The sequence below is a fragment of the Pinus tabuliformis genome, chromosome J (genome assembly GCF_031772625.1).
Source record: "Pinus tabuliformis cultivar Carrire ecotype Pingquan chromosome J, CPIR1, whole genome shotgun sequence".
Taxonomy (NCBI): domain Eukaryota; kingdom Viridiplantae; phylum Streptophyta; class Pinopsida; order Pinales; family Pinaceae; genus Pinus; species Pinus tabuliformis.
In genome coordinates, this window is record NC_142295.1 from 1,027,280,512 (window position 1) to 1,027,299,134 (window position 18,623).

At 37.6% G+C, this 18,623-nt stretch overlaps 1 protein-coding gene across 1 annotated transcript; it reads right to left on the bottom strand.

Annotated features, from left to right (window-relative positions):
* Positions 1 to 9,930: 9,930 nt before the first annotated feature.
* On the bottom strand, positions 9,931 to 11,583 carry LOC149230361 (uncharacterized). Its single transcript, XM_089381289.1, has 3 exons — positions 11,399 to 11,583; positions 10,738 to 11,272; positions 9,931 to 10,506 (listed from the first exon to the last, which is right to left on the bottom strand). The coding sequence occupies exons 1-3, from the start codon at positions 11,581 to 11,583 to the stop codon at positions 9,931 to 9,933; spliced, it is 1,296 nt and encodes a 431-aa protein (XP_089237415.1).
* Positions 11,584 to 18,623: the final 7,040 nt, after the last annotated feature.

Here is an 18,623-nt window from a genome sequence, read left to right on the forward strand (position 1 = left end):
ATTGGTTACGATGAGACTTTTTCTCCTATAGCAAGGTATTCATCAATCATATCTATTCTAGCACTGTCAATATAGATGGGATGGAAGATACATTAGATGGATGTAAATACATCATTCCTCAATGACATGATTGAGGAAGAGGTGTATATTGTGTAGCCTGAAGGATTTGAGACCTTCAACAGAAAGTCACATGTGTGGAGACTCAAGTGAGTGTTGTATGGACTAAAATAAGCATCTCGTGCTTGGTACACTAGGATAGCAACTATTTCACCAGGTTCGGCTTCACCAAAAGTGAAGCAAATGAGAACATTTACCATATTGTGGTTGAAGGTAAATTGTTGATTATTTTTTTTATATGTCGATGATTTGATTCTGATAGGTGATGAGAAGTTGATCAAGTCTTGCAAAGAAGATCTTGTAAGAGAGTTTGAAATGAAGGATTTGGGGCTTATGCATTACTTTCTTGGTATGGAGGTATGCAAGGAAATGAGGAACTGTTTGTCTCTCATGGAAAGTATGCCAACGAGATACTGAAGAAGTTCCACATGGAGAGCAATAAACCCATGGAGACTCCTCTAGTTGGTAACTGGAGGAAGGAGGATGTTACATAATGAGAAGTAGTGGAGGCTATTATTTATAGACAACTTGTGGGTCGATTTATGTATTTGGTGGGCACACGACCAGATATGTGTTATGCAGTGAACCAACTTAGTCAAGCTATGATTAAGACAACCAAACTATATGAGAAGGCAGCCAAACATGTGTTGAGATACCTCGGAGGCACCACTCAGTTTGGTCTTTGGTACAAAAAGACAAAGTGAGTGAAGCTTCAAGGATTCACAGATGCAGATTTGGCAGGGAGTCCATTTGACAAAAAGAGCACATCAGGTGGAATCTTCAGTATTGGGTCAACAAAAATTTCTTGGTACAGCAGGAAGCAGAGATTAGTTGCACTCAGTTCAGCAAAAGCATAGTACATAGATGCTAGTCAAGTAGCTTGTGAGGATATCTGGATGAGGAAGATTCTTGTTGGTTTGTTTGGTCAACAGATGGATCCAACAGTGATTTACTATGACAATTAGAGTTGTATCAAACTCTCTAAGAATCCAGTTTTTCATGATCAGTCCAAGCATATTGACATCTGATATCACCATCTTCGAGATTTTGTGTAGAGGAGAATCATGTTGTTGGACTACATTCCTATAGAGGAGAAAGATGCAAATATTTTGACAAAGGCATTGTTAATATGCAAATTCGAGTTTCACAGAGGCATGATCGAGGTAGCATATAATCCCTTTCTTGTGGAGAGGGAATGTTAAAAATAACAACAAGAAAATCTTAATTTAATTTGTCCTTGAATTAAATTAGGAATTAAATTGTAATTCTAGTCTCATAGAAACTTGTAACAGTTAACTAAGTTAACTTGAATTAGTTGGATGAGTAAATTCGAGTTGGAAGCATATTTAGAGTCATGTAGAGCAATCCCTAAATTTTAGGGGCCCAGATTGAGTTCTTATTGAGTTGTACTTATTTAATTTAGTTTAACTAAGTTAAATTTAGTTAAAGTAGTTCTAACTATTAGAGGAACCAATGAGTGTTCAAGTGATTAAATTGTATTTAATTCACATGCAACGATCAATCAGATAACTGATAAATCACTCAAAATAGATCATGCATGTCAATTCATATGAAGACCCAATTGAGATTAGAGTTAAGGGATAATGTACTATCAATTGTATAATTCTCTTAGTTGTACACATGGTGCATGCAATCAATAGAAGGCCTATGATGGATTGCGTAGTTGTGGTGAGGGATTTTCCTAATTAAATATGGGATAATTCCCTTAGGGATTGCGCAAGGAAATAGGGGCTTGACAGGTAGCATATTTGGCTAAGTATTGGCTTGAGCTGATTTGTGAAGTAGTGAGATAGATTTTACTTGTGTAGAGATTGCTCAAGTTGAACAAGCATTGTATTTTCTTCTTAGATCTTCTGCTTATTGCAATATATAGATAGCAGAGTTTTCTAACTGAGGCTTTCCCTAGAAAATTATTGTGTTATGTGTGATTGAAATTCTTCCTTTTCTGCTTCGTGATTTCATCTATCAATTTTTGTTTCCGCTGATGAGTAGAGTAGATTCAAGCCAATTTTTTTAGCATATCACAATCTACAGTTTGAATCTAGAATTAAATTATACAACAACTCGCACCTACATTAGAAAACAAAATTTTCTAGAAGAATGCATTGGAATAATATATTTCTCTTATTAACTCTCAAAATCCCCCTTATGGAGAAATGGATTAATTTTTTTTTACAAAAGGATGTTGTGTTTCAGTATGATTTGATATAGCATGATCAACTATGTATTGATAGAGGATTTATTATCACATTTGATGATTGTTGGTCCTTCTTGGTTTTCTCCCATGTTTTCAAGGAATCTCCTTAGCCAAACTGCTTCAAAGGTAGCACTGCATAAGGCTATATATTTAGCTTCACTAGAAGACAACAAATTAATTGGATGCTTCTTGCTACTTCATGATGCAATTTCAGATCTAATACCGAATGCATAATTAGTGGTTGACTTCCTATCATATGGATATCCTACCCAACCAAAATCTAAATAACTTATTAAATCAATATTTAAATCATTAGAATAATCAATACCAACATTTTAGTCTCCAAATATCAAAGGGATCTATTGGCTACTTTCCAATGACTATTATGTGGCTTGGCCATGAAGTGGCTAAGTATGATTATTGAATATGCAACATCTAGCTTTGTGGTAGCTAAATAATTCCAATCTCCCACCAATTGTCGATACAAATCACCATTCACTTATTTTGTTTCATAATCACTACTAAGCTTAATATTCTACTCTAATGTAGTAAACATTCCAATGACTATTTGTGGCTTAGCCATGAAGTGGCTAAGTATGATTATTGAATATGCAACATCTAGCTTTGTGGTAGCTAAATATTTCCAATCTCCCACCAATTGTTAATACAAAGCACCATTCACTTCTTTAGTTTCATAAGCACTACTGAGCTTAGTATTATACTCTAATGTAGTAGACACTAGTTTACACCCAATCATATTGAATCTTTTGATTAATTCATATGTATATTTACTTTCTACGATCAAATTTTACCATCATCTCTCCATAACCCAAGGTGCCTAAATATTGGTTCAACCCTTCAAGGTCCATCTCAAATTTTGGTGACAAGCATCTTTTGATCTTTTCAATTAACTTAGTGGCATTTCCTATTATGATAGGTTCATTAACATTTGAAGAAATTAAAGCAATATTCCCATTTTCATCCTTCTTGATATATAGATTTGGATCTCCTTTACTTCTAATGGATCCTTGTTGGAAGAAGAAAGTATCAATCTTCACATGCCAAGTATTAGGTGTTTGTTTAAGTCCATATAATGCTTTTTTAACTTGCAAACAAGATGTTCTTGTCCTTGCTTTACAAAACCTTCTAGCTGAACAAGATAAACTTCTTCCTTTGATTATCCATTAATGCTTCTCCTGGTCATTTGAATTTTGTTTCTATCTACTAGTTAGGGGTTATTGTTGTGTTTTGGTGGAGACATAATTTGGTTATTATCAGTCTTGGGTCTAGTCTATTATTGTCTGAACCAAGAGTGGGGAATTTTTGTATGTATGTGTCATGTTTCATGTTTGGTGTGTGATCTTTCATGACGAGTCTAGACAACTAGGTAAAGATTCTCTTGCCCTCCTAGTCTTACTTAGAATTGTGTAATTACTATAGGACTAGTTTTCTCGTTGGTTTATGGTTATGTATTTGGCTAAATTTTTTGGTGTTAGTATTTGGCTAAAATTGCCTCTTTGGAAGACATCGAGAGGATGTTGATGAACTAGCGCTTCACCTTGGATAGGTTGGACTCAAGGCTAGCCCATGTAGAATGACATATTCACCGTGATTCACACACTATTGCACCTCCTATATTGAGTGCTAGGGACCTTGCTCCCATCTCTTTCTTTGAATCTGGATGATGTTTATGCTTGTTAGTTTATTTAGAATCCTATCATGTTTTGTGATGATTGCCTAGCTTGAAGGGCCTTTCTGTAATTTGGAGCTGGTTGTTTGGTTTGTTTTTGTACTTGGGTTAAATACAAAAAATTTGGATGGTAGGTACTCTTGTACCCTTGAGAGAAAACAAAGAAATCTTTAGTTGACTAGATATAACAACCATGTATATTTTAGTTATTTTGATAATATAAAAGGTTTTAATTTACCTATATATATATATATATATATAAAGTGGTGATACTTATCTATGAGAAGATATGTAGTTGAGATTTTCATAACAAAAAGTCCATGACAATAATATTCCAAATTTATCAAGCAAAAACCCGAAAATGCAACAAAATTTATTCCAACATGAAATTAAAGTTTTGAACTAAATAAATATTATTATGGACTTTTCAAACATTTTTTTATAATATTTTAATAATAATTTATATATTTATTGTGTGATGAACTTAATTGCATTTAAAACCTTCAATAAAATAAAATATTTTACATATAATAGCATTATGAGTTAAATAATGACATCTTTACTTGAAGAAATCCATGAGTACACATAAAGCATGCAAATAATATGAAATTAACTTATCAAAGTAATCAAATATCACTAATAATAAGTTGCAGAAGTAAGACACATAATACATGATAATACAATAAATTCCCACTTGAAAATAGGTTCATTTTTCTTTACAGTGTTGTTGTAGTAAGACACATAATACACGATAATTTGATAAATTCCCACTTGAAAATAGGCCATTTTTCCTAAAGTAACACTGAGCTTGTGATCACGAGCCTTTTCACTAAAGTAATCATCAGTTTGTGATCAAGCGTATGTAGAATGAATTTTTTTTATTGTATAAAGTTTTTAAATACATCGTCATCATATCCTTTATGGTTGCTTCATATTTTTCCCTTTTTATCTTTACATAATTTTTATTAAAAAATAGATATATCTAATTTATTTTAAATTAGATTTTAATTTATTTAAAAACATTATAACACTATGACTATTATAATGGACATAATTTTTATTAAAAAATAGATATATCTAATTTATTTTAAATTAGATTTTAATTTATTTAAAAACATTATAACACTATGACTATTATAATGGTTTAAATTGAAAATTTGCTAAAAATAATATATGTTCTTGATATATCTAATTCATTTTAAATTATTTAAAATCATTATAACACTATGATTATATAATTGTTTAAATTGGAAATTCCCAAAAAATATATGGTCTTGTATTAATATGTATATATATTTAACCTATTGAATTTGAAAAAAAACATGTGGTCAATTATGCTTATATTCATATAATAGATATATATTTACATTTTAATTTTATATTATTAAACTTTTAATTATTATTTTTGATATTATTTTAAAATTAATATTTTATATTTTTTAATAATTTATAATATCAAAATAAAAAATAAAAATAATTTTAGTATAAAAATAAAATTATATATTTCATATATTTTTTTAACATTTTTAAAAAATATTTTAAATTTTTTTATATGAAAATAAAAACAACCTATATGAAAATAAATCATATAATTCATATATTCTCTTACATATGCTGTGAAAGTATTGTAAGAAAACATTAAACTGTAAAATGTAATATAATATAAAAATCTGCCAAAACACATCTACTGGTTTAAGGAATACTTAACATGTATCAATATTACTATAATTAATTTGGAAAAACCTAACGACTTTCCTATGATGTTCCCTAATACCCAATTCCACAGCGTATATTAATATAATTTTATTTAAGGAAACATACTACGCTAAAAGGATTTATAAATACCAGGAATCGACCAAATATATCAGTAGGTAAACTACTAAATATTTTCTCGCGTCATGTATTTTAAACTTGGTTAACTTTTACATGGCCGCGCTGCATAATTCTGCGTGTGTAAAAATCAGAGTATCAGATCATATCTCTGAAATGATTGAACATAATAATGTAAATAAAATCGATATACCTATGTTTTATGGATTTAAAAAGAGAAGTGCTCTCATTATCAACATTTTTATCAAAGAAATTTAGTACATTATGCAACATTTATATGCATATCCATAAACCTGTTTGCACTCGCTATTGGCTCCGGGATTCGAACACATAACCATCTGGTACACTAAAATAGCCATCTCCGTTCCCATCTTGAGAGAGGAGATAAAGATACAGCGATAAACGAGACTCCTCTGTTATCCCACGTCCACCGTTTATTTTTTGTTTGTAATGAAGATCCTGGTCGGGCGAAGGTTCGAAAGGTTTCGTTCCTCAGGTCCCCGAATCTAACCCTACGAAACCAATCCTTTCTCCGTCTCTGATGGCCCCTCCGAGCTCGAACCCGGGACCGAGCGACGCTCAATCATCGCCGCCGCACGAGGTTGGTTCCGAAGGGTTGCGTGGTGGTTTACGTGGGAGAAGAGCGGCAGCGGTTTGTGATTCCGATAGCTTATCTGAGCCATCCATTCATTACCAGGCTTTTAGCGGAAGCCGAGGTGGAGTTCCGTTACAGCTACAGAGGGCCTCTCACGGTGCCCTGCCACATTGATGCAGGTGAAATGGCTCATCGACAAAGAAAAAATGGCGGACATTTGATGCCATTTCATAAGTGATGAGGTGATGGTGATCTCCCCTCATTCAAAATTAAAGGGGTAGAGTATGTATGCCTTGTCTCATAAGCAAAAGGTCTTATACACCATTTTGATGGGTGGCTTGGCCATGACCTTAACATTAGATAATAATAATAATTTATATTTTGTAAAAATGAAGAAGATTGTATACTAACACTATAATACCAAAAGTAATCCAACAACCGAGGTGGCTGCCACTATAACATCAAGAATACATCCAACAACCTCCAAGCCAGATATACTAATTTCTTATAACACCAAGAGTACATCCAACAACCATTAAGTTAGATATACTAATAGCAAAACAATATACTTAATGTAATTTCATCCCTGGTAAATTCAGGTCTTTTAACAACTCTATAAATGCAAAATTCAAGTCCATAGTCTTTCCATTCAAGGGTTTTTGAGTTGCAATAAATCTAGACTTTTTTCCCCAAGGAAAAATCGTAATCTTTCATTTATATTTGAAAAATTACATATAGTAGATGCTGAGCAGCATATGCAGTTTGGCTTGTGGCCAAATCTGTGTAATAATTACATCTTTGTTGTCACTATGACTCAAAAAAGTGCTGATTGTTGGTCTCATACCACGCAGGGTAGTAGTCTGATAAATACTATAAATGAAATATTTACAATGGTTATTCGCCACACAGGGCGAGTGCATAAGAGTCTGGATATCATGCAATGTTATATACAATGTAGCTGTCACATAAATTGTTTGTTCAAAACACAAAATTTGAAAAAACTAGGGCCTCTCTGCCCTGTGATATGCTTGATCTATGTACGGTCAATGATAATACTGGTATTGTTAAGCTCCATTTTGTTCTTGAATCAACCACTGATCTCGGGGTAGTGGCATGGCCTCCTTGGAACACCGATCAGCGCACTGCTTATGTTCCCTGTAAATGTGATGACATGAGATTCTGTTAAAATGTGATTTAAATAGGCGCACTTCATCCAGTATATGTCTAAGAGAATATGCATGATAGTCAGAGACATTGTTGAACCAGTTTATTATAATTTTTGAGTCACCAAAAATCTGTAGATTGATGCAATCATGTCCCAATGAGAAATGCAGTAGATGACGGAGAGTAATTAGTTCAGCATAATTATTAGTGCCTCCTCCAAGTCCCATTTTAACACAGTATTTGTGATGTTCATTTATATGCAAAATAAAACCGCCTCCACATCCATGCTCTTGCGCGGCTCCATCAAAGAAAGCCCAGGGAGTGGATTTGTCGATAGGAGCAGGGGCTGTAGGACGACGCGGTGCTGGTGTCTTGTTTTCAGGTATTTCATGATAGGCTGTTATAATTTTGGCAGCCAGAACAGACCCGTTCGCAATCCCATCATCAAAAATGATTTTATTTCCTCGATAGCCAGATGGACCAGCAGAAAATCAAGGGAAGATTTAGCAGTTTAGAACCTGGGTTGGTTGTGCACCAATTTTGCCAAGCATTGCTTATGTTATCTGCTTCCCATCTGCCTGACTGTAATGGAATAGAGATAGATTCCCAGAGATGTTTGGTGAAATCGCATTTTAAGAAAAGATGGTCCAAGGATTCGGATTCCTGCTTGCATAAAACGCACCAGCTCGGACCATGGAAGGAGCGATGTGCTAGAAGATCCCCTGTAGGAACTTTATTACTGAGCACACACCAGAAGAAGATTTTGGTCCTTGGGGGGGCATTTGGCTTCCAAATCATTCGCCACCAAGCTAGTAAATTCTATGGTTGTCTATGTTCGTCGATTGCAAGGTAACTAGCTTTTGGCGAATATATACCATTTTCAGCCATACTCCATCTAAGTTCATCAGGACCCTCCATAATTCTGATATGGGATTCTGTCAAAGCAGTTATGTATTCATGCCATTCATGATGCCAATGTGGAGGAAGGTCGAGAGCTTAAGCAGATTTCCATCCTTGGGAGAGGATAGTGGTGTTGTCATGATTTGCAATGTGGGCTATGACAGATATGTCTCTCTGGTTTAATAACAGAATAAGATCACGCGGGAGACGGAAGCTGGCTCCCCCACCTGCCCAAGGATCCATACCAATGCGGACTCTTGTGCCATCAATTATCCTCCAAACGAGGTGATTTCGAATGATCGGGAGGGAATGAATGAGAGCTTTCCAAACAGAGGAGATTCCTGTGGTATTCCAGGAAGGTAGGCGCACCCAATCCATGATCTGCATGGGCCAAATATATTTGTGGTAAGAGACAGTGGTCCAGAGGTTCCGTCCTGTGAGTAGGGTCCAACCCATTTTTGCAGCCAAAGCCTGTGCAAAGTGGCTGAGATCTTTAAGGCCCCATCCACCCCATTTTTTAGGTAGTGCAATCTTTTTCCAGCTCACCCAAGCAAAGATCCTTTTATCTTGATGCCCATTCCAGAGGTATCTGCTGCATATTTGTTGTAGACGGGCCAAAATGTTCCTGGGTATCCATGCTAGAGACATCCAGAAGACTGGTGTAGCCTCCAACACAGATTTGATGAGGACCAATCTTCCTACTCGGGATAAGAAACGATGACTCCAATGAGTCAACCTTTTTTCCAGCTTGATGACCAACCAAATCCAATCAGCAATTTTTTGGCTCAAGGGCTTAATCCAAAAGCCCAGGTATTTAAATCCTTGATCCAGAGGAAGGATGTTATAAGGGAAGTGGTGCTGGGAAAAACGAGATTCTTGAATGGTGGTATAGGCTAGGGTGATGGTGGATTTCCCCTGATTTGCCAGCATTCCCGTAGCCCTAGAGAAAAGAGATAGGGCATTTGCAAAAGATGTTGAGTCTCTGATGCTACCATCAAGGAAGATAAGGACATCATCCACGAATAATAGATGTGTGAGGTAGCATTGCTCTGATAATTTAAGCCCGAAAAGTCTACCATTTCTCTTTTCCTGGATAAGGATTCGGCTGAGACCTTCCATGACAATAAGGAAGAGGAGAGGAGATAGGGGGCAACCTTGTCTTAGACCCCTTTTAGCATGGAAAAAATGAGATGCAGAGCCATTAATAAGGACGCTGAAGGTGGGTGAGGTAATGCAGGCCATAATCCAATTGATGAAGCTGTGGGGGAACCCCAAGTGCATAAGAAGCATTTTGATGTATAGCCAACTGACATGGTCAAAAGCTTTGGCCAAATCAATTTTTAGAATGATGCCCTTAAGCTTCTTTGACCGAATAGAGTGAATGGCTTCCTGAGCCGTGCCTATGGCTTCATGTATCTAACGGTTCTCCAGGAAAGCAAATTGTTCAGGGGAAATATGCTGTGAGAGGATGGGACGGATCCTATTTGCAATGATTTTAGCAGTGATCTTGTATAGACAATTGCAGAGAGAGATGGGCCTGAAGTCGTTGAAGGATGAGGGAGAGTCCGACTTAGGGATGAGAGCAATGAAGGTGGTATTAATAGCATCATATAATCTCCCAGTAGATTTGCATTCCTCAATCACATGTAGCAAGTCATTCCCCAGTAATTCATAAAAAGCCAGGTAAAATTCGACCGTCCAACCATCCGGTCCAGGGCTTTTGTCCTTTTTGAACCATTTCAGGGTTCCTTCTAGTTCAGCTGAAGAGACAGGGGAGATGAGATCCGCCTCCATGTCTACATCAACGAAGCGTAGAAATAGGCCAGCCACTTGGATGATATCAGCTAAATTTGTCCCAGGAGGTGACTTGAAGAGATTTTGAAAATGAGTGGTGCCCAACCGAGATAATTTGCTGAAGGTGTCAGCAACACCTCCCTCAGGTAAGGGAAGGTGCCAGATGGTATTAGAGACCTTTCTTCCCTTTGCATAACTCTGAAAGAATTTAGTGTTGTCGTCACCAGCTTTTAGCCACAGAGCTCTGCTCTTCAGACGCTAGGATTCTTCTCTCTCTTTCAGGATCTTTTCCTTGGACTTCTCAAGCTCGGTAAGATGTAGTTTATCTTGTATGGAAACAAAGCCCTTATTGCTGTCATCCAATAAGCTTTTCAATTCAGATTCAATCTGTAAGAGATCCTGATCCTCCCTCTATGATTTTTCTCTTGCCCAGGTAGTAGATAATCTCTTCAACTGAGAGAGATTATGACAGAATCCCTCTGCAAGGGAACGATAACCTGAGATAGGGTTTGATTTCCAGAAATCAGTGACAAGCTTGATGTATGCAGGGTCCTGAAGCCAGATGTGATTGAACTTGAAAGGCGATTTTGGCTTCGTATGGGGACCAAGTATCTCCATGAATATGGGAGAGTGGTCTGAAATGCCCCCCACTCCCACCCATTGTCTATATTTGTGCAGGAGCTGCATCAATGGTAACTTGATCAAGAAGCGATCAAGTCTTCTGGCCAGGGCTGCCTCCCCAACCCTACGATTCCTCCAGGTGGGAAGGGGTTTGTTCATGGGAATATCAGCAAAGTTGTGGCGATCTAATATGTTCAACATGAACTCAGAGAGGGGATCCACTTGTGCTTGAGAGCCCCACGATTCTCCGAACCCCAAAGAGAAATTTAGATCCCCTCCCAAGATAATATTATCGGCCGTGACCAAGGCAAGATTTAAAAACCTTTGCCAAAAATCCTCTCGTCTGTGACAAGGCCCATAAATGTTAATGATCCAAAGCTCCTAACCTAGCTCAACAGAAAAAATATCCAGCCCTATAAACCCTGTACCACCCCAAGTAGAGAGGGCTTTGATGGATCTAGGGTTATACCCAATAGCAAGTCCACTAGATCGGCCTGAGGCTCCCATAGAGTGAAAAAGCCAACCAGGTTTTAGGGCTGCCAGGGTAGAAGTAATGGTCTCGGCCTCACCCAGGGTTTCTTGCAGCATGATAATGTCAACGGGCTTTGAATCGAAAAGTCTCCTCAGGGCTAGTTTTTTTGAGGTACTAGCCATACCTCTGCAATTAAACGAGAGACACTTCATGAGGGGAATCGCTCCTGGGTATTCATCGCTCTAAGTACCCTATCAATGGAGGATTGTCTTCCAGAAACTATTTCAGCCCCTGCCCTGAGAATAGCTTTGGATAGAAAAGATTTTTGGCCTCGTGAAGATTTGGTGGAAGGACCAGGTGTAGTGAGGCCTAGCCCTGATGCAGATAGCGCTGCTTTGGCCTGGTGGGATCGTGGGCGCAGATTATATGAATGTGAGGGTTCAGACCCATCCTCAGAGAGAGAGGGAGGGGATGTCACCGCGGGAGGGGATGAGGTGACAAGAGGGAAAGATGGAGCGGTAGTGGAGATAAAAGGCAGGGGGATGCAGAGGGAACATGTCAAGGAGTGAATGAAATGCAGAGGAGATGATGTTGCATGAGAAACAAAACATGATATAGATGCAGAGGATAAGGGAAAAGAGAAAGTACCCGCTTTCCTTGCGAACACAATTGTTGCCCTAGATCTCGTCATGGTTAGAGATGGAGATCTGTGCGAGAAATCAGCCTCTCGGGTGGAGACCGCATGATCGGAAGCCCTTTTTGTCGGCACAGGTGGACAGTCTGAGCGTGGAGTAGAATGACCCTGAGTGTCAGCAACTTTGGTCGGTGTATCTGGAGCCTTTTTTACTAGAGGACATTCCTTGAAGACATGTCCAACCTTGTGACACCTTCTACATCGAAATGGGACTCCCTCGTAGTCCAGAATCTGCACCCGGGTAACATTTTTCCACCGAAGATTAATTTTCTCTTCCAGACCCTCTCTAGTATCCAAATGGACTAGTATTCTTGCAAGGGTTCGATTCTTTGACTGGATGTAGGATCTGTCATAATCGAGATAGGTTCCAAGTGTGTTCCCTATCCGCACGAAGACATCCTCCGACCAGTACTGCAGAGGGAGCCCTGGAAGTCGTACCCAAAGAGGTCCGACACCTATCTATTCCCGTTCCGGATCAAACATCAGATTCCAGTGCTTGAGGAGGACCGGGGCCATTTGAATATGCCAGTAGCGGGCAAGGACCAGATGTGTGTATTCTTCCTTCAAGAAGTGTAATGCAAACCATCCGCGGGGGAGGAGCTGCACCTCCGGCAGCTCTTTCAGAGTATTTCCCCAAATTTCTTGAACCCAAAGTGTTAAGCGCTCAACCGAATATGCCCTTCCCCGGACATGGCCAACCAGGACAGTGCTTGATTTATCCGCAATCTCGCCCATAGATAACCCTTCACCGAAATTTATCGTAAAATCCTTGGAAGTGGCTCTAATGCACTTTACCTTCCGCTTGCAGGTTTGCGGCGCGGTGGGATGATCCTGTAAGGGGTCCGAGGGAGATCCACCTTCCTGATGCTGCTGCGTCACCGACTTGACCTTGATCACTGGTGTCTCAAAGCACCCAGACGGAGAGGTTGTGGCCGAGGTAGGTAGGCCTGAACCTTGGATTGGGAGCCCCCTAGAAGGGTTTGCGGTCGCACCTGTCAAAACTTGTTCGTGAGGGGATGGGGAGGGGTGCCTCTGGTAAATAGCCTCTGGAGGGTGAGGTTCAAAATATGGCGAGGACAGAGAGGCCATGGAGAGCAGGTGCAGAGTGCCAGGAGAAAGCGGCGGACAATCAAGGCCTGTGGAGTCGATGGAGAGCATTCTGAAATGAAGGGAGGAGGCAGAGAGCCCTGGGAGAGTGACTACAGGAGCAGAGCAGGTCAGCGCAGATACGGAGTGCATGGGAGAAGCAGAATGTGACCGGCTAGGGTTAGGTCTGTCAAAAATGGACTGATCGAGAAATGGATCCAACGTATAGTCCACCGCCTCGAAATCCATGTCCACGTCCATCTCAAAATTGTAGGGAAACGATAGCTGGTGACTTCCGGAAATAGAAGGCAGCAACAACGGATGCGAGCGCAAACCAGAAGCCAGCCGGAGAATGGACCTAAAGGTAAAAAGTCGAAACAGTGGTGAAAACTGCAGAATTTACCCTAAACCTAAATGGAGAGGAGCGAACGGGAGCTCCATCCTCCTTGGTGTTGCAATAAATCTAGACTTATGTTTAGTTCTTGTGATTAATTTGTTTATCAAATGCTATAATTAAAAACCCTATTTCGCTCATTCAATAATTTTCTCAAGATTTGGTAAATTATGCACATGAAGTTGATCACCGTAGTAAATAATGCATGCATCCATATCAACTATCTTCTTGACTTCAATAAATATGAAAGGAAGCTTCTTTTCTACATGATAAAGAAAATAGGTACACGTGAAAAATAATGCTCAGAGCGTTTGATTACAAAGTCATTTTCTCTTAATAATTGTTCTTTGAAACTAGTAATACAATCATTTGCATGATTGATGTTTCAATCCATAAGCACATGAATTCCCAAGCTCTCTAAGATACCCTCTCATAAACAATCTTTTCACATTTCTTGCTATAAAAAATGTATTAATGCAATGAATCCACAAGAATATACTTGATGAATTTGAAGAGGAGAGAAAATGAACGGTAACACCAAAGAATGCTTGTGTCCATAGAGAATAAAAAGGTGGAGGATAAAACCATTGCCTTTTACATGCCTCATGCATCAATACATTGTTGCATTTAAGGTTTAAATTTGATTGTTGATGTTTTCAAAGGTAAATTATTTTGTAAACAAAAGAGAATGTCTAAAATTGTAAGAGGCTAGCATCATGCCCTTGCTCTAGGGATGAAAATGGTTGATGCAATAATTAATGGAAACCTCAAATGGGTGTTGATATCCTTCATGTGTTGACATCCTTTACAACAATGAAGTAAAATGGGGGCCCACAATATATGCTAGATGAAATTTTGAAAGGGAAGAAATTGCTTGGAGTTGAAGGGATGTTGCAAAATTGTCTTGGGTAATAAATGGTGGTGCCAACTAATTGAAGCAATACTAAACATATTCAAAATCACATAACACAATAGAAAACACTATTCAAAATCACATAACATAATATAAACACTATTCAAAATCACATAACACAATAGGAAACACTAGAGAATGTTCAATACAATAGAAAAAAATGAAGAGAGCCTTTTTAAATAGAAAAACAAAAGACTTTTAAGTACAAGTACACCAAAGATGGCCAAACTCTTTCAAGAATGATTTATTAGATCTATTACATTAAAAACAGACAATACAATTCTTTATTTGTGGAAATGGGATAGCTATTACAATTAGGATGATAATGACACCTATGTAGGTTTACAACTCGCACCTACATTAGAAAACAACACTTTATAGAAAAATGCATTGGAATAATATATTTCTCTCATTAACTCTAAAACTCCCCATTACGGAAAAATACATTAATTTTTTTTACAAAATGATGTTTTGTTTCAATATGCTTTGATATAGCATGATCAGCTAGGTATTGATAGATATTTGATTATCACATTTGATGATTGTTGGTCCTTCTTGATTTTCTCTCATGTTTTCAAGGAATCTCCTTAGCCAAACTGCTTCAAAGATAACATCACATAAGGCTATTTATTTAGCTTCACTAGAAAACACAAAAACAATTGGATGCTTCTTGCTACTTTGTGATGCAATTTAATATCCAATACCAAATGCATAACTAGTGGTTGACTTCCTATCATATGGATCTCCTACCAGTCAAAATCTAAATAACTTATCAACTCAATATTTAAATGATTAGAATAATCAATACCAACATTTTAGCCTCCTTCAAATATCAAAGGACTCTCTTGACTACTTTCCAATGACTATTATGAGGCTTAGCCATGAAGTGGCTAAGTATGCTTATTGAATATGCAACATATAGCTTTGTGGTAGCTAAATAATTCCAATCTCTCACCAATTGTCAATATAAAGCATCATTCACTTCTTCTGTTTCATAATCACTACTAAGCTTAATACTCTACTCTAATATAGTAGACACTAGTTTACATCCAATCATATTGAATCTTTTGATAAATTCATATGTATATTTACTTTCTATGATCAAATTTTACCACCATCTCTCCATACCCCAAGGCGCTTAAATATTGATCCCACTCTCCAAGGTCCATCTCAATTTTTTGTGACAGGCATCTTTTGATATTTTCAATTAACTTAGTGGCATTTCCTATTATGATAGATTCATTAAGATTTAAAGAAATTAAAGCAATATTCCCATTTTCATCCTTCTTGGTATATAGATTTGGATCTCCTTTACTTAATGGATCCTTGTTGGAAGAAGACAATATCAATCTTCACATGCCAAGTACTAGGTGTTTGTTTAAGTCCATATAATGTTTTTTTTTTTTTAACTCGCAAACAAGATGTTCTTGTCCTTACTTTACAAAACCTTCTAGCTGAACAAGATCCATGTCTTCCTTTGATTTTCCATTAATTCTTCTCTGGGTCATTTGAATTTTTCTCTATCTACTAGTCATGGGTTATTGTTGTGTTTGGGTGGAGACATGATTTGGTTATTATTAGTCTTGGGTCTGGTCTATTATTGTCTGAACCAAGAACTGGGAATTTTTGTATGTATGTGTCATGTTTCATATTTGGTGGGTGATCTTTCATGATGAGTCTGGACAACTAGGTAAAGGTTCTCTCACCCTCCTATTCTTACTCAAAATTGTGTAATTACTATAAGACTAGTTTTCTCATTGGTCTATGGTTGTGTATTTGGCTAAATTTTTTGGTGTTAGTTTTTGGCTAAAATTGCCTCTTTGGAAGACATCAAGATGATGTTGATGAACTAGGGCTTCACCTTGGATAGGTTGGACTCAAGGCTAGCCCATGTAGAACGATACATTCACCGTGATTCAGACATCATTTCACCTCCTATATTTAGTGCTAGGGACCCTACTCCCATCTCTTTCTCTAAATCTGGATGATGTTTATTCTTGTTAGTTTATTTAGAATCATGTCATGTTTTATGATGACTTCTTAGCTTGAAAGGCCTTTCTGTAATCTAGAGCTGTTTGTTTGGTTTGTTTTTGTACTATCGAATAAATAGATTTTTTTTGGACTATGGATACTCCTATATCCTTGGGAGAAAATAAAGATTTATTTAGTTGACTAGATGTAACAACCATGTATATTTGAGTTATTTTGATAATATAAAGGGCTTTAATTTGCCCCCGCCCACACCCCACCCCACACACACACACACATATATAACTAAAGTGGTGGTAGTTTTTTCCCCAAGGAAAAATTGCAATTTTCATTAAGATGTTTAAAATTACATGTTGTAGATGCTTGAAAGCATATGTAGTAAGGGTGGCTTTCCACTATGTGTGATACTATAAAAAATAATACTATCCCAAGTTGGGAAACTGATAAGTTATACATATGTTATGTCTGTCAAAATAAATAACCAAAATATATACATAAATAACTGAGAAAAAATATGATCACAGTCATATCTCAGAAAACCATATAATCACGATTTGTCTGCCTTGAGCTGTTGTTGTTCATCATAAGGTCTATGGAAGTATCTGTACAATTATTGTCATGTTTGCTCTTGGATCATCCAGAGCCCTTGTGGATGGTGCGTGGCCTCCTTGGACAATCTATCAGAAACTTGGTTGCGCTCCCTGTATATGTAATGACAAGAGATATAATCAAATTGTGTTTTTAGAAGCATGGTCTCATCCAAAATGTTGTAGAGTGTGTGAATGTGACATGCAGATTGTTGGTTAAACCAATTTATGATTAGTTTTGAATCACCAAAAATCTGTATGTGATGACATCCCTTCTCAAGTGCAAAGTATAGTAAATGTCTAAGTGTAATAAGTTCTACAAAATTATTGGTTCCATATCCCAGACCCATTTGGATTCTATAAGAATGATTTTCAGTGATCTAGAGTAACACCCCCCACCACAGCCTTGCTCCAATGTTGAACCATTGAAGTAAGCCTAAGGGATGTTCTTGTCGATAATCTCAACTGTGATATTGCGGGTAGTGTGAGGGCAATCATCATATGGTATACTGTTATAAATAGATATAAGGTGTGTTGATTCTTGTGGCCAAAGAGGAGTAGAACCCTTAAATATAAGTTTTTTTCTCTGTAGCCAAATACACCAACATATCAAGAGAGGGAGGTTCCTTAAATTGGTTGGGTGTGTAGCAGACCACCACGATTTCCATGCTTCCACTATATTAGCACCATGCCAACGATTGGGAAAGTGAAGGCTTTCAAGTAAATCATGCCATAATGCAATGGTAATAGGACATAATAGGAATAAATTCTCAATAGATTATGATGCATGATTGCATAATATACACCAAGTTGGTCCGAAGTATGATCGCTTCTGAAGATTTTCCCATGTAGGGGCTTTGTTGCGGCATATACACCACATGAAATGTTTAGTTCTGGGAGGTTCCTTAAGCTTCCAGAGAGTACTCCGCCACCAATCAGATGTAAGGGGCTTGTGAGAAGAATAGATGAGAGGATATCCTTCCTTAGGAGAGTATGAACTAGGTTGTGAGTGTGCCCATATGAGCTCATCCTCTCCCTCATTGATCCGCACATGTGATTCTGAGAATGCACTAATATAGGATTGCCAATCATTATGCCAAAAGTTAGGTATGCCCAATAGATCAACATATTTCCATGTTTGATAGAAGATAGTAGAATTGTCCAGATAAGTTATGTGAGCAATGCTATTGATACCTATGTTCGAGAGGAAGTGAAGTAGCTCAGGAGGAAGATGAACATCATTCCCACATCCTAACCAAGGATCCATGCCAATATGTACCAGATTACCATTACCAATCCTTCAGGTTAGTCCATCACAGATGTATGATAATGATTTCACCACTGCTCTCCAAACTATAGATATATTTATGTCCCATGTTGGTCGCCTGATCCAATCAAGTATATGGAGTGGATTAATATACTTTTGTATTACCACTTCAGTCTAAAGATTCTTTGAAGTAAGAACATGCCAACCCAAATTGGTTGCTAATGTGTTTGCAAAGGCATCTAAATTTTCATGCCCCATCTGCCCCATTTCTTAGGGAGAGCAATGAGGTCCC

Excerpts from the sequence above, each read along its gene's own strand:
- LOC149230361 (XM_089381289.1), bottom strand. The coding sequence starts at position 11,583 with ATGGCTAGTACCTCAAAAAAACTAGCCCTGAGGAGACTTTTCGATTCA. Across the intron at positions 11,273-11,398 it reads TCTAGTGGACTTGCTATTGG|ACGAGAGGATTTTTGGCAAA; the intron begins GTATAACCCTAG and ends GCCTTGTCACAG. Across the intron at positions 10,507-10,737 it reads AGAGATTATCTACTACCTGG|AGTTATGCAAAGGGAAGAAA; the intron begins GCAAGAGAAAAA and ends AAATTCTTTCAG.